We start from the raw sequence: 12,769 nt of genomic DNA, 5'->3' as shown, positions 1-12,769 counted from the left end.
AAAGGGTCAAGATTGCCAATTCCGTGCTGATCTCTAAATAAACCAATTAACAAACAAAAAATAGTAGCAATCTTTCAAGAATTTTTTTCCGGAATGATTCCAGAGGACTGAAAAATTTAAAGTCACTCTACTCTTTAAGACAGGAAGGAGGCAAAAGGCAGGAAACTATAGGCCAGTTAGCCTGACTTCAGTGGTTGGGAAGATGTTGGAGTCCATTATTAAGGATGAGGTCTTGGGTTACTTAGTGCCACATAATAAAAAGGCTGAAGTCAGCATGGTTTCCTTAAGGGTAAATCTTGCCTGACAAATCTGTTGGAATTCTTTGAGGAAATAACAGGCAGGATAGACAAAGGAAAGTCAGTGTGAGTATTTTTTACTTAGATTTTCAGAAGTTCTTTGACAAGGTACCACACATGAGGCTGCTTAACAGGATGAGCCCATTGTATTACAAGAAAGTTACTTTTGTGGCGACCCACTTTCTGCGCAGGCGAACCGGCTCACAAATAGCCAGCGCGCGGGGGGAGACTTTGGTAATGCACCTCTGATGTCATTTCCGCCCGGAGAGGGCGGGTGCTAGGGATTTAAATGCCAGCACCGCGAAGTTTGAATAAACTAGTCTCGAAACAACTTACCGACTGCGTGTCATTATTTCAGCGCTGTGTGTAGCACATCGCTACATTGGTGACCCCGACGGTCCAAATGGGATTTGGACCAAAGATGACCGACTCTTCATCTGTTCACGCAGTTTCGCTAAAACTGCCGACTTTCTGGACGCTGCGACCACGCGTGTGGTTTGGCCAAGCAGAAGCCCAGTTCCAGATTCAGCAGATATCATCTGATTCCACACGTTACTACCACGTGGTGAGCGCCCTTGACCAGGTTGCGGATTTCATACAGTCGCCCCCGGAAGAAGGCAAATATGAAGCATTCAAGGCGCTGCTCATTGGGACCTTTGGCCTCTCACGGCGTGAGCGGGGTGCCTGCCTGCTTCACCTGGACGGTTTGGGAGACAGACTGCCGTCAGCATTGATGAACGAGTTGCTGTCCCTGGCTGACGGACACAAGCCCTGCCTCATGTTCGAGCAAGCGTTCCTAGAGCGACTGCCCGAGGACATACATCTGCTGCTGGCCGACGCAGATTTCAGCAACCCCCGGAAGGTGGCGGCCCGGGCAGACGTGCTGTGGAAAGCCGAGAGGGAGAGCATGGCGTCCGTCCGTCAGATTACCAGGCCACGCGCCCAACAGCAGACCAGACCAGGCCCGGCAGGGGGGCGCACACAACACAGAGGCAGGAGTGAGGAGGATAGTGAACAGTGGTGTTTCTACCACCAGCGGTGGGGCACAAAAGCCCGCCGTTGTCACCTGCCCTGCAAGGGCCAGGGCCAGCTGCCGCAAATGACTATGGCGGCAGGCCACCAGGACAGCCTCTTGTACGTCTGGGACAAACAGTCGGGACACCACTTCTTGGTCGACACTGGAGATGAGATCGGCGTCTTGCCCCCGACGGGGTACGACACCCGCAATAGGAAGTCAGGACCCACCCTGAGGGCCGCAAACGGCAGCACGATACAGACCTAAGGCGCACCCACACAGTGCAACTGCAGTTCGGCACCAGCCGGTTCACGTGGGACTTCACACTGGCCGCCGTGGCCCAACCACTCCTGGGGGCAGACTTCTTGTGAGCTCACAGCCTGCTGGTCGACTTGCAAGGGAAAAGACTTGGTACATGCCGAGACTTTCCAGACATTCTCCCTGGGTGAAGCCAAGTTGCCGGCCCCACACCTGGACTCCATCACGCTGTCGGACAACGAATTCACCAGAATCCTGGCGGACTTTCCATCGATTCTGGCACCGCAGTTCACGGCAGCCATGCCCAGACACGGGGTACAGCACCACATTCCGACCCAGGGACCACCCCTCCATGCCCACACACGAAGGCTCCCCCCAGAAAAGCTCCGCCTGGCGAAGGAGGAGTTCAAGAGGATGGAGGAATTGGGGATTGTACGGAGGTCCGACAGCCCATGGGCCTCCCCCCTGCACATGGTGCCCAAAGCAGCCGGGGGTTGGAGACCATGCAGCGACTACCGCAGACTGAACGAGGCTACCACTCCAGACTGCTACCCTGTGCCGCACATACAGGACTTTGCAGCAAACCTGCACGGGGCAAGAATCTTTTCCAAAGTAGACCTCGTCCGGGGATACCATCAAATCCCGGTGCACCCTGAAGACATCCCCAAAACAGCACTCATCACCCCGTTCGGCCTGTTCGAGTTCCTCTGAATGCCATTCGGCCTGAAGAATGCCGCACAGACGTTCCAGCGGCTAATGGACGCGGTGGGACGCAACCTGGACTTTGCGTTCATCTATTTGGATGACATCCTTATAGCCAGCAGTTGTCGTCAGGAGCATCTGTCCCACCTCTGGCAGCTCTACTCCCGCCTGAGTGATTTCAGCCTCATGATCAACCCGGCCAAATGCCAGTTCGGTCTCGATACCATTGATTTCCTGGGCCACAGGATTACCAAAGACGGGGCAACACCTCTGCCCGCCAAGGTAGGCGTGATCTGCCACTTTGCCTGGCCCAACACTGTCAAAGGCCTGCAGGAGTTCGTTGGTATGGTGAACTTCTACCACCGTTTCCTCCCCTCAGCAGCCCGTATCATGCATCCTTTGTACACCCTGATGTCGGGTAAAGGCAAGGACATTACTTGGGACGAGGAGGCCGCGGCCACTTTCGTTAAAGCCAAGGAAGCCTTGGCAGATGCCGCAATGCTGGTGCACCCCAGAACGGACGTTCCGACCGCCCTCACGGTGGACGCATCTGACACAGCAGTCAGTGGGGTGCTGGAGCAGCTCATCGAGGGGCGCTGGCAACCCCTGGTGTTCTTCAGCAAGCACCTACGACCACCCGAACTCAAGTACAGTGCTTTCGACCGGGAGCTGTTGGCACTGTATCTGGCAATCCGGCATTTCAGGTACTTCTTGGAAGGCAGGCTGTTCGCCGCGTTCACGGACCACAAACCGTTGACCTTCGCGTTCATGAAGGTGTCCGATCCCTGGTCGGCTCACCAGCAGCGACATCTGTCCTACATCTCCGAGTACACGACGGACATCCAGCATGTCTCGGGAAAGGACAACGTCGTGGCGGATGTACTCTCCAGACCAGCTGTCCAGGCCCTGTCCCTGGGGGTGGACTTTGCAGCACTGGTGGAGGCGCAGCAGGCAGACGACGAGATGCCCAGCTACAGGACCGCAGTCTCGGGTTTGCAGCTGCAGAACTTTCTCATAGGCCCAGGTGAGAGGACCCTCCTGTGCGACGTGGCTACTGGCCAACCTCGCCCCATCGTCCCGGCAGCCTGGAGGCGGCGAGTTTTTGACTCCATACACGGTTTGGCGCACCCATCTATCAGGACAACCGTCCGGCTGGTCTCCAGCAAGTTTGCGTGGCACGGACTTCGCAAGCAGGTCAGTGAATGGGCCAGAATGTGCACGCAGTGCCAAACAGCCAAGGTGCAGCGGCACACTAAAGCCCCGCCGCAGCAGTTCGAACCCACCCACCGGAGGTTCGACCACATTCATGTGGATATCGTGAGCCCCCTACCAGTGTCCCGAGGAGCGTGGTACCTCCTAACTATGGTAGACCGGTTCACAAGGTGGCCAGAGGCGTTCCCGCTCACCAACACATCTGCCGATTCCTGCGCCCTAGCACTGATCGCAACCTGGGTAGCACGCTTCGGGGTACCGGCCCACATTACCTCCGACAGAGGCGCCCAGTTCACCTCCAGCCTGTGGTGAACTGCCTACTACCCACAGTCGAACGGACTGGTGGAACGCATCCACCGTCACTTGAAGTCGGCTCTCATGGCCCGCCTGAGAGGACCTAACTGGGTGGACGAGCTTCCCTGGGTCCTGCTTGGAATTCGTACAGCGCCCAAAGAGGGTCTGCACGCCTCGTTGGCCGAGTTGGTGTACGGCGCGCCCCTGGGAGAGTTCATACCAGCCCCAAGGGGACAAGAGGAAGAACCCGCAGCAGTCCTGGACAGGCTACGCGAAAGGCTCAGCAACCTGGCCCCCGTACCAACTTCACAGCATGGATGGACCCCGACCCCTGTACCCAAAGACCTGCAGAACTGTAAGTTTGTGTTTGTACAAAGGGGCGGACACCGGGCACCGCTACAGCGGCCGTACGAGGGGCCATTCTAGGTGATCAACAACAACGGGTCCACGTACGTTCTGTACATTGGGGGGAGAGAGGAGGCTTTCACGGTAGACCAACTCAAACCAGCCCATGTGGACTTGGCGCAGCCGGTCGAGGTTCAGGCACCGCGGCACAGAGGCAGACCTCCCAAACAGAGGCTGATCCAGATAGTGGACATTGGGGGGTGTATCGCCGGTTCTGGGGGGGTGGTTATGTGGCGACCCACTTTCTGCGCAGGGGAACCGGCTCACAAATAGCCAGTGCACGGGAGGAGACTTTGGTAATGCACCTCTGATGTCATTTCCTCCCGGAGAGGGCGGGCGCTAGGGATTTAAATGCCAGCACCGCGAAGTTTGAATAAACTAGTCTCGAAACGACTTACCGACTGCTTGTTATTTCAGCGCTGTGTGTAGCACATCGCTACACTTTCATGGATAGGTTGACTGGAAGGAGACAGAGTGGCAATAAAGAGAACCTTTTCTGATTGGCTGCCAGTGACTAGTGGTGTTCCACTAGAGTTGGTGTAGAACAGAGGAGACAGGTGGAGGAGGTTCTCAAGAATGATCCCAGGAATGAAAGGGCTAATGTTTGAGGAGCGGTTGATGGCTCTGGGCCAGTACTCAATGGAGTTTAGCAGAATGAGGAGGGGATCTCACTGAAACCGATCGAACATTGAGAGGTCTAGGTCAGAGTGGGCATGGAGAGGATGCTTCCTATAGTGGGGGAGTCTCGGAGCAGAGGGCACAGCGTCAGAATAGAGGGGCATCCATTTAGAACAGATGAAGAATTTCTTTAGCCAGAGGGCAGTGAGTCTGTGGAACTCATTGCCACAGACAGCTATTGAGTTCAAGTCATTGGGTGTATTTAAAGTAGAGGTTGATAGGTTCTTGATTAGTAAGAGCATCAAATGTGAATTGAATTGACTTGACTTTATTACTTACATCTTTCATATACAAGATGAGTTAAAATCTTTACATTATGACTGTCTAAATGTGCATTGTGCAATTTATAGTCATTTATAATAAAAATGGTATTAAGAGGGCTTCTTCTTACAGAAACATCTGCATGGTGCTAAGCTAGGGCACATCATCAGTGATGTTGCCTGGGGTCGTCAGGTATTTCAGGTCTGTCAACATCATACACCCTCACCCAGGCAACCCGACCAGGGTTGATCAGACCCCGGCCTTTGCCCTAGCAGCAACCCACGGATCTGCCCTCTTTATCCAGAGCCATCTTGACGCTTTCTCTGCTGCATCTGTGGTAGGTAGAAATGGGTCTCCATCTTCTCTCTCCCGTGATTCCAAGTGCAGTGTGTACTTTTGTAGAGTGACTGGCCTGAAAAGCCACGACACCCGACCTCCACGGGCCAGAACTTTGCTCTCCAGCCTCTTCTTCGGCAGTTGTTCTTCAGATTCTCATACTTGAGGAAACTGCAGCTATTTTCCCAGGTCTGCTTTTAGCTTCCAGTCCTGCACAGTGAGGAGCAACCCGGTTGCTTTCTGGTGTTCTGTTGGTCTTTCCCCCTCTTTGACAAAGCAGATGGTATTCTTGACCGGACTTGTTTAATGGCAGATGTTAAGGGTGCTGGAGATTGTCTCAGCAATTGTCCGGAGGACCTGGTCATGCCGCCACCAATAACGGCCATCGGCAAGAGCTCTGGGGAAGCAGCTCAGAATATGCTCTAGCATACCGGTCTTCTCACAGAGGGGGCAAGCTGGTCGTTCTGCAAGGCAGTGCAGGTTGGATGGGCTAGGAAGGACATCATAAACAGCCTGGATAAAGAACTTAATACGGTGTGGATCCACCTTCCAGAGATCGTTCCACATGATCTTTCGCTCGATCACCAGCTCCCATTTGGTCCAGGCTCCTTGCTGTTTCATTGCCACTGCTCTGCTGGTCCTCTCCTCCTCCACAGCTGCCCTTACTTCATTCTGGACCAGTTCTTATCGCTCTTTCCCTTGTACTTTGTCAAAATGGGGGACTTAAAGGCTTCCAAGTTCTGCTCTTCCCTTGGCGACTGCCCCCACCAGCACTTTGTGGCGCAGTCACGCCTCAGCTTCTTCCACTGCAGCCTCTGCTCTCCACTTTCTTCCAGTTCTCACTGCCACTCTTGCTCCGGCAACCTCTGGATGTGAAGATTCCCAGAACTGCAGCACCTCTCTTGCTAACAAAACCTTGAACTCCTCCTCGATGGATTTCAGGGGGAGCCTCAGTTTGCAGTTACTCCCGTAGAGAGCAATGCTGCTGATGTTCCTTGGTAACCTGGCCATCTTCGCAGGAACCGGCTGACTACCCTCTCTAATTCAGCAACAGTGGAAATTGGAAACTCATAGAGAAGCAGTGGCCAGCGGATTCTTGGTAGTATACCGTGCTGGTAAATCCATGCCTTAAACCGCCCTGGAAGGCCAGTCCTGTCAACCTCTTGCAACCATTGTTCAAACTCCCCACAGGTGTTTCTTATTGCTGCCTTATCTCTGAGTGTTGCATCAAACATCTTCCCAAGACTTTTAACAGGGTTCTCTGTGATGGTAGGAATTGGAATGTCCTCAGTAGAGAAACAAAATTTCTCCTGTACTCTCCCCTTCTTCAACACTACAGATCTTGATTTTGCAAGCTTATAGGACATCCTTGCCCACCTCATCAACCTTTCCAGCCCCTTAAGAATCCACCTAGCACCAGGCACTGACTCCGTAGTGATAGATCATCCATGAAGGCTCATGTTGGTGGTTGGCGGATCCCAGATCTTGATTTCAGGCCTTGACACTCTGGCTCTGCAGATTTTACCAGCATATTCATTGCCAGGGCAAAAAGGATGAGTGAGATGGTGCAGCCTGTGATGATACCAATCTCCAGCCTGCTATTGGCCCTGTTGACTCTCAGGTAGAACTCGTTGTAGTAGTCCATAAGGAGGCCTCTGATTCCTTCAGGAACATGGTGCCTCTTCAGAGCATCTTCAACAACCTTGTGGAGGATTGATCCATAGGCATTGGCCAAATCCAACCACTAAGTCACGCTTATTCTCTCTGGCCTCTCTCAGGAGCTGTGTGATGACTCCAGTGTGCTCCAAGCAGCCTGGTACCCTTGAAACGCCACCCTTCTGGATGGAGGTGTCGATGTAGTTGTTCCTCAGGAAGTACTCTGTTAGGCGCTTTGCCACCACGCTGAAGATTTTCCCTTCAACACTCAGCAAGGATATTATCCTAAATTGGCTGATGTTCTCAGAGTTCTTTTCTTTTGGAATCCACACTCTGTTTGCTTACTTCCATTACTTGGGCACTTTGCCTCTCTTCCAGACCACCTTGAGGATTCTCCACAGCCGCCAGAGAAGCCGGGGCAGCATTTGTAGATATTGTAGGTGGTGCCACTTGGACCAGGCACTGAGACAGCTCTGGCTTTCCTGACTACTTGCTGAACCTTCTTGAAGAGAGGCTCTCAAAGGTCGAAAGCCTCTGTTGGTTCTGCGGGGGAGATGAGGGCCTCACAGTCTCCCAGTTCAATTTCTCTGTCTGGGTTACTGAAGGTGCTTCGAAGATGCTGGTCCATCTGTTCCTTTGTGCAGGACAGCTTTCCACTTCTCTTCTGACCCAGCAGCTGTTTGGTGAACTGAGATGGGTTACTGATAAATGCAGATATTTTCTGTGCTCTTTCTCTCCTGCGCCTCCGATGTTGTTCCACTCTCAGAGTTATGAGCCTTTTCCTCAGCATCACATGCAGTTCTTCCAGCGGTGCCCTTTCCTCATGGTTTGCCTATTTATGTTGTTGCTTGAGCGCCTTGAGTTCTTTCCAGATGTTGTGGATTTTGGTGGCTCTGTTGTTTTTAACGTATGGCTGTTTGGCCTGCTTCTCTTCCTTGGTACCAAGTCTTTCTGCTGCCACAGTTATGATCACTGTTGTCATTATCTGCAATCTCCTCTCCACACCACCTTTGGCCACTGTTGATAGGTTCTTGATTAGTAAGAGCATCAAATATGAATTGAATTGACTTGACTTTATTACTTACATCCTTCATATACATGAGGAGTAAAAATCTTTACGTTATGACTTGTCTAAATGTGCATTGTGCAATTTATAGTCATTTATAATAAAAATGGTGTTAAGAGGGCTAAATAATCAGCCATGATGGATGGAAAGGTGGAGCAGACTAGTTGGCCTAATTCTGCTCCTATGTCTTATGGTCTTATGAAATATAGAGTATTCTGTAACTTAAGAGGAATTGTATATATCTTTAGCCAAATGAAACAAACTTCCACCTCCTTGGGAGAAAAAGCAGAAGGTTATGGAATTGTGTAAATTGCTGGCATGCGGTAGATGACTTGAATGTGCTCGAATGGGGAAAGATATGTGATTTAAGTGACGTTGACCATAGAATAATTGTTGGTGCCAAATGGGGTGGTTTGAGTATCTCAAACTGCTGATCTCCTGGGATTTTTAAACACGCAACGGTCTCTAGTGAGTGCTAATTCTGTGGGCGAAAATAGAGGTCAGAGGAGAATGGCCAGATTGATTCAAGCTGACAGGAAGGTAACTCAAATAACCACGCATTACAACAGTGGTGTGCAGAATAGCATCTCTGAATGCACAACACATTGCATTAACTATTTAGACAAAAATAAGGAATGTTTTCCATGCAATATACACTCGGTGGCCACTTTTATTAGGTGCACGAGGTACAGAATAATCCTTATTTTTGACTAAATAGTTATAATTTGGAATATTGTTGCTGTGTAGTGCAATTAAATTGAAGATTAGTGCATCTGACTGAGTTTGTTGTTATTTTGAACAACTTCCTGTTCCTGTTATAAAACCTTGGGAAAAGTCAGGTGAAAGAAGTAATTATCAGACTATGCGAGAGTATATCTAATGAAAAATGGCGCTTCATTGCAGAGTATGTCCACAATAGGAATCGTGCAGAGAAGCCACTTAAGCAACACTGTGATGATTTTCTGTCAGACTCCAAGTTCGAGAACGCTAATGTACAGGAGAAATTCCTAAACAAAAGGAGACAGCGTGAACCTTCATCAGAAGCAATGGAAGGTGCGTCTTGTGTCTGAATCAATGATGAAAAGCTTAATGATTAGAAGAAAAAGTACTAACAGTTAACTTTTGTGCTTAATCGTTAAGCAATGATTTCCATTCCCTACATGGTTTTGCAGAAGTGGAGTTGTTGGGATCAGCACAAGGAAATTGTTATATGGTTCCCTATTCCAGCATTATAGTGAGTAGTGACATTAAATCCTTCATTGTAGCAGGGGCTCTGGTGCTTCCAGCAGAAATCTGCTATTACTACAGAAGTTCGGATGCTTGTCAATTCTGTTGATATTAGCATGCCTATACATGTTATAAGTAAAGGGAACTTGTGGGTACAGTTATTATCATCTTGGAACTTCAATTTCACTGCATTATACCTTTCCAAACCAAACCTATGAGTACAACAATTATATATTGAGGGGTTTAAAGTAATATGTTTGGCAGATGAGCTTTGAAAATGTCCACAAAGGAATGGGAGAGGCAACTAGTACTAGAACAAAAGTACCAAGTTTTAAGACCAGACTGAGTTCAGGACCCAAGACGGATTTATAGTATTACAGAGATAACTCCTACATACTAAAGATCAGACTTCGGTCTGTGGAGCCATGAGGCAGAACTCTTAACCACTGTGCTGCCTAGATTGTAGATTCATGGAGTTGTACAGCACAGAAATGGACCTAATGGCCCTCTTTCTACCCATTTATGCTAATCCCATTTGCCCACATTAGGACTGCATTTTTCCATGCCTTGCCTAATTACATGCCTCTTGAATTAGTATTTATATCTGGATTCCATCACCTTCTCCATACCAAACAGTCTGTGTAAACAAAAAAAATTACTCTTCAGAGTCCCTTTAAATTTTTTTTTTCTCTCACCTTAAATATATGCCCCCTTGTTCTTGATAGGCCAAAATAGGATAAAAAGATTTTAACTATCTGAGCCTCAGATCTCATTTATTTCTGTCATCCCTCAGCTGACACCTCTCCAGGGAAAATAAGCCCAGTGTATCCAATTCTTCCAGTCTAGGCATATCCTAGTGAATTTCCTCTGCAGTCTTTCCAGAGCAATTGCATCCTGCACACAGTACTCCAAACAGTGTCTAGTAACATATCACCCAGGTTCTTGTATTCTCTGCCCCAATCTCTGAAGATAAGCAAACCATGTGGGTGCCACAGTAGCACAGTGGATAGCACAACATTATTACGACTCAGCATTCAAAATTCAATTCCAGTGCTGGAGCTTATACATTCTCCTCATGACTCCCAGGGCCATGGTTTCTACATATGCTCTGGTTTCTTCCCTCAGTCCAAAGACGTGCTGGTTAGTAGGTTAATTAGTCACTCTAAATTGTCCCGTGATTAGGCTAGTGTTATGTTGGTGGGTTGCTGGGCAGTGCGGCTCGTTGGGCCAGAAGGGCTTGTTTTGTGCTGTACCTCAAATTTAAAAAAATTAGATAGATGATAGATAGACAGACACACCTTCAGCACCCTATCAATCTGTGTTGTCGCATTCAGGAAACTGGATTTGTACCCCTAGGTCTGTGTTCATCAACAATTCCTATTGCCCTACCATTTACTGTAAACGTCCTGCTTCCTTACGCTCCCCAATACCACAAATTTTCTTGTTACTCACAAATTTGCAAATGATGCCTATGTTCATTACAGGTTGTTAATTTATTAAAAGAAACAGGAAGGTCACAACACTAAACTCCATGATACACCACTAGTTACAGACTTCCAATCAGAAATACATGGAATTTTGTTTTAGGGCAGGAGATGTCCAGGTTCAAGATGAGACAAGAAATGTAAAGTAGATCTAAGAGCTAAATTTATCAGAGAATGATGGGTATCTGGAACAAGCTGCCAGAGGAGGTGTCGGGGGAGGCAGATGCAATTACAGCATTTTAAAAGTTTGGAAATCCTTGGATAGGAAAGGTGAAGAGAGATATAGGCTTACTGCAGACAAATGGAATAGACAACATGGTTGGCATGGATGAGGTGGGCTGTAAAGGCCTGTCTCTGAGCTGTAGGATTTTGTCCTTCCACCACTATTCTCTATCTCTTATCACCAAACCAATTATGGATCCATTTAGCCAACTCACTTTTGGATCCTATATGACTTATCTTGCCATGTGAAACTGTGTCAAGTGCCTTGCTGAAGTCCATGAAAAGAACAACTACTGCCCCACCTACATCAAGCTCATTTGTTAGCATCTCAGAAGAATTCAGTCAAATTTGTGAGATATGGTTTCCCCTGTACAAAGCTGTGCTGATTCTCTCAACTTTCCAAATATACATAATTACTGTCCTGTGGAATTTTGTTCAGTAGCTTTTCCTGTACGTTAACTGTTCTGTTGTTACCTGGCTTTATAACTGTTGTAAAAGAACTACGCTAGCTTTTCTTCAATCTTCTGGTACCTCACCATGGCCAACAAAGATACAAAAACCTCTGATTGACCTCTTTGGCCCTGGGGATTTATAATGCATTCCAAGATACCCAACACCTCCACCTTCATAATGCTGACATGTTCCAGACTATCAATGCATCTTTCCCTAATTCATTATCCTTCGTACATTTTTCCTTGGTGAGTACAAGCAATACGTATTCATTTAGAACGTTGTGCACATCTCCGGCCTCCATACAGATTAATATTTTGGTACCTAGCTACCCTCTTTCTCCTAATATACTTATAAAATAACTTGGAATTCTCTTTAATCTTATCTGCCAATGATATTTCATGGCCTCCTTTCATCCTCCACACTTACTCAGATACTCTGCTGCACTCTTTGTATTCCTTTTTTTTGTAATTTATTTTTTATTGAAGTTCATCATCAACAAACATTTCCATAAGATGTATTTCAGATATTGTACATATATATCATATAGTTATATATGCCGCAAATCTCCACATAATATTTATATAAGGTATACACTTATAGAAAAGAGAGGAAAGAACAAGCGAAAGGAGAAAACTATGTACAAGTAGGGAGTGATCGGTTTTTTTTTACAACATATTCATTGATTTGTGAGAATAAAATTAGGCCTATGAGGTGTTATATAGTTAAACCATTTTTCCCAGTGTGAATCAAATTGTTCCAACTTATGATTAACAGATGCTGTTATCTTCTCCATTTTGTAAATGTCCATTGTAATTTCCATCCATGCATTTAAGGTTGGGCTCTCCTGTGATAACCATTTCCTAGTAAGAGTCTTTTTACCAGCCACCAACAGTATATTCATTAATATTTACCTCTTCAACCATTCTTGAGGTATATACCCAAAATATATGGTCTTACTTTCTAAGGGTATTTCACATTTAAAGATGTCTTGTAGGGCACTGTGTATCCCACTCCAATAGTTTTTGATAACGGGGTATTCCCAGAAAATATGATAATGGTTTGCATTTTGATTTCCACAATCTCTCCAGCAAACAGGGAGGTTACTATCATAATGGGATTTCTGAGCGGGTGTAATAAAATATCTTACCATGTTTTTCCATCCGAACTCCCTCCATTTCTTAAACTGGTACACTTCCATTGATAC

At 47.7% G+C, this 12,769-nt stretch overlaps 1 protein-coding gene across 7 annotated transcripts in view; it reads left to right on the top strand.

Moving 5' to 3' along the window:
- LOC140741086 (KAT8 regulatory NSL complex subunit 1-like) overlaps positions 1-12,769 on the top strand; it is a 174,837-nt gene that overhangs the window by 141,166 nt on the left and 20,902 nt on the right. For 6 of the 7 annotated variants that reach the window (XM_073070808.1, XM_073070809.1, XM_073070807.1 and 3 more), the window contains one exon: positions 9,083-9,232. The exons of the other annotated variant lie outside the window; for it this stretch is intronic. In XM_073070808.1, coding sequence (XP_072926909.1) covers positions 9,083-9,232 — 150 coding nt within the window. The remainder of the gene's footprint in view (positions 1-9,082; positions 9,233-12,769) is intronic. 7 annotated transcript variants of the gene reach the window in all.

This window comes from Hemitrygon akajei, chromosome 18, assembly GCF_048418815.1.
Source record: "Hemitrygon akajei chromosome 18, sHemAka1.3, whole genome shotgun sequence".
Taxonomy (NCBI): domain Eukaryota; kingdom Metazoa; phylum Chordata; class Chondrichthyes; order Myliobatiformes; family Dasyatidae; genus Hemitrygon; species Hemitrygon akajei.
This window is presented reverse-complemented; position numbering and strand designations above follow the sequence as displayed.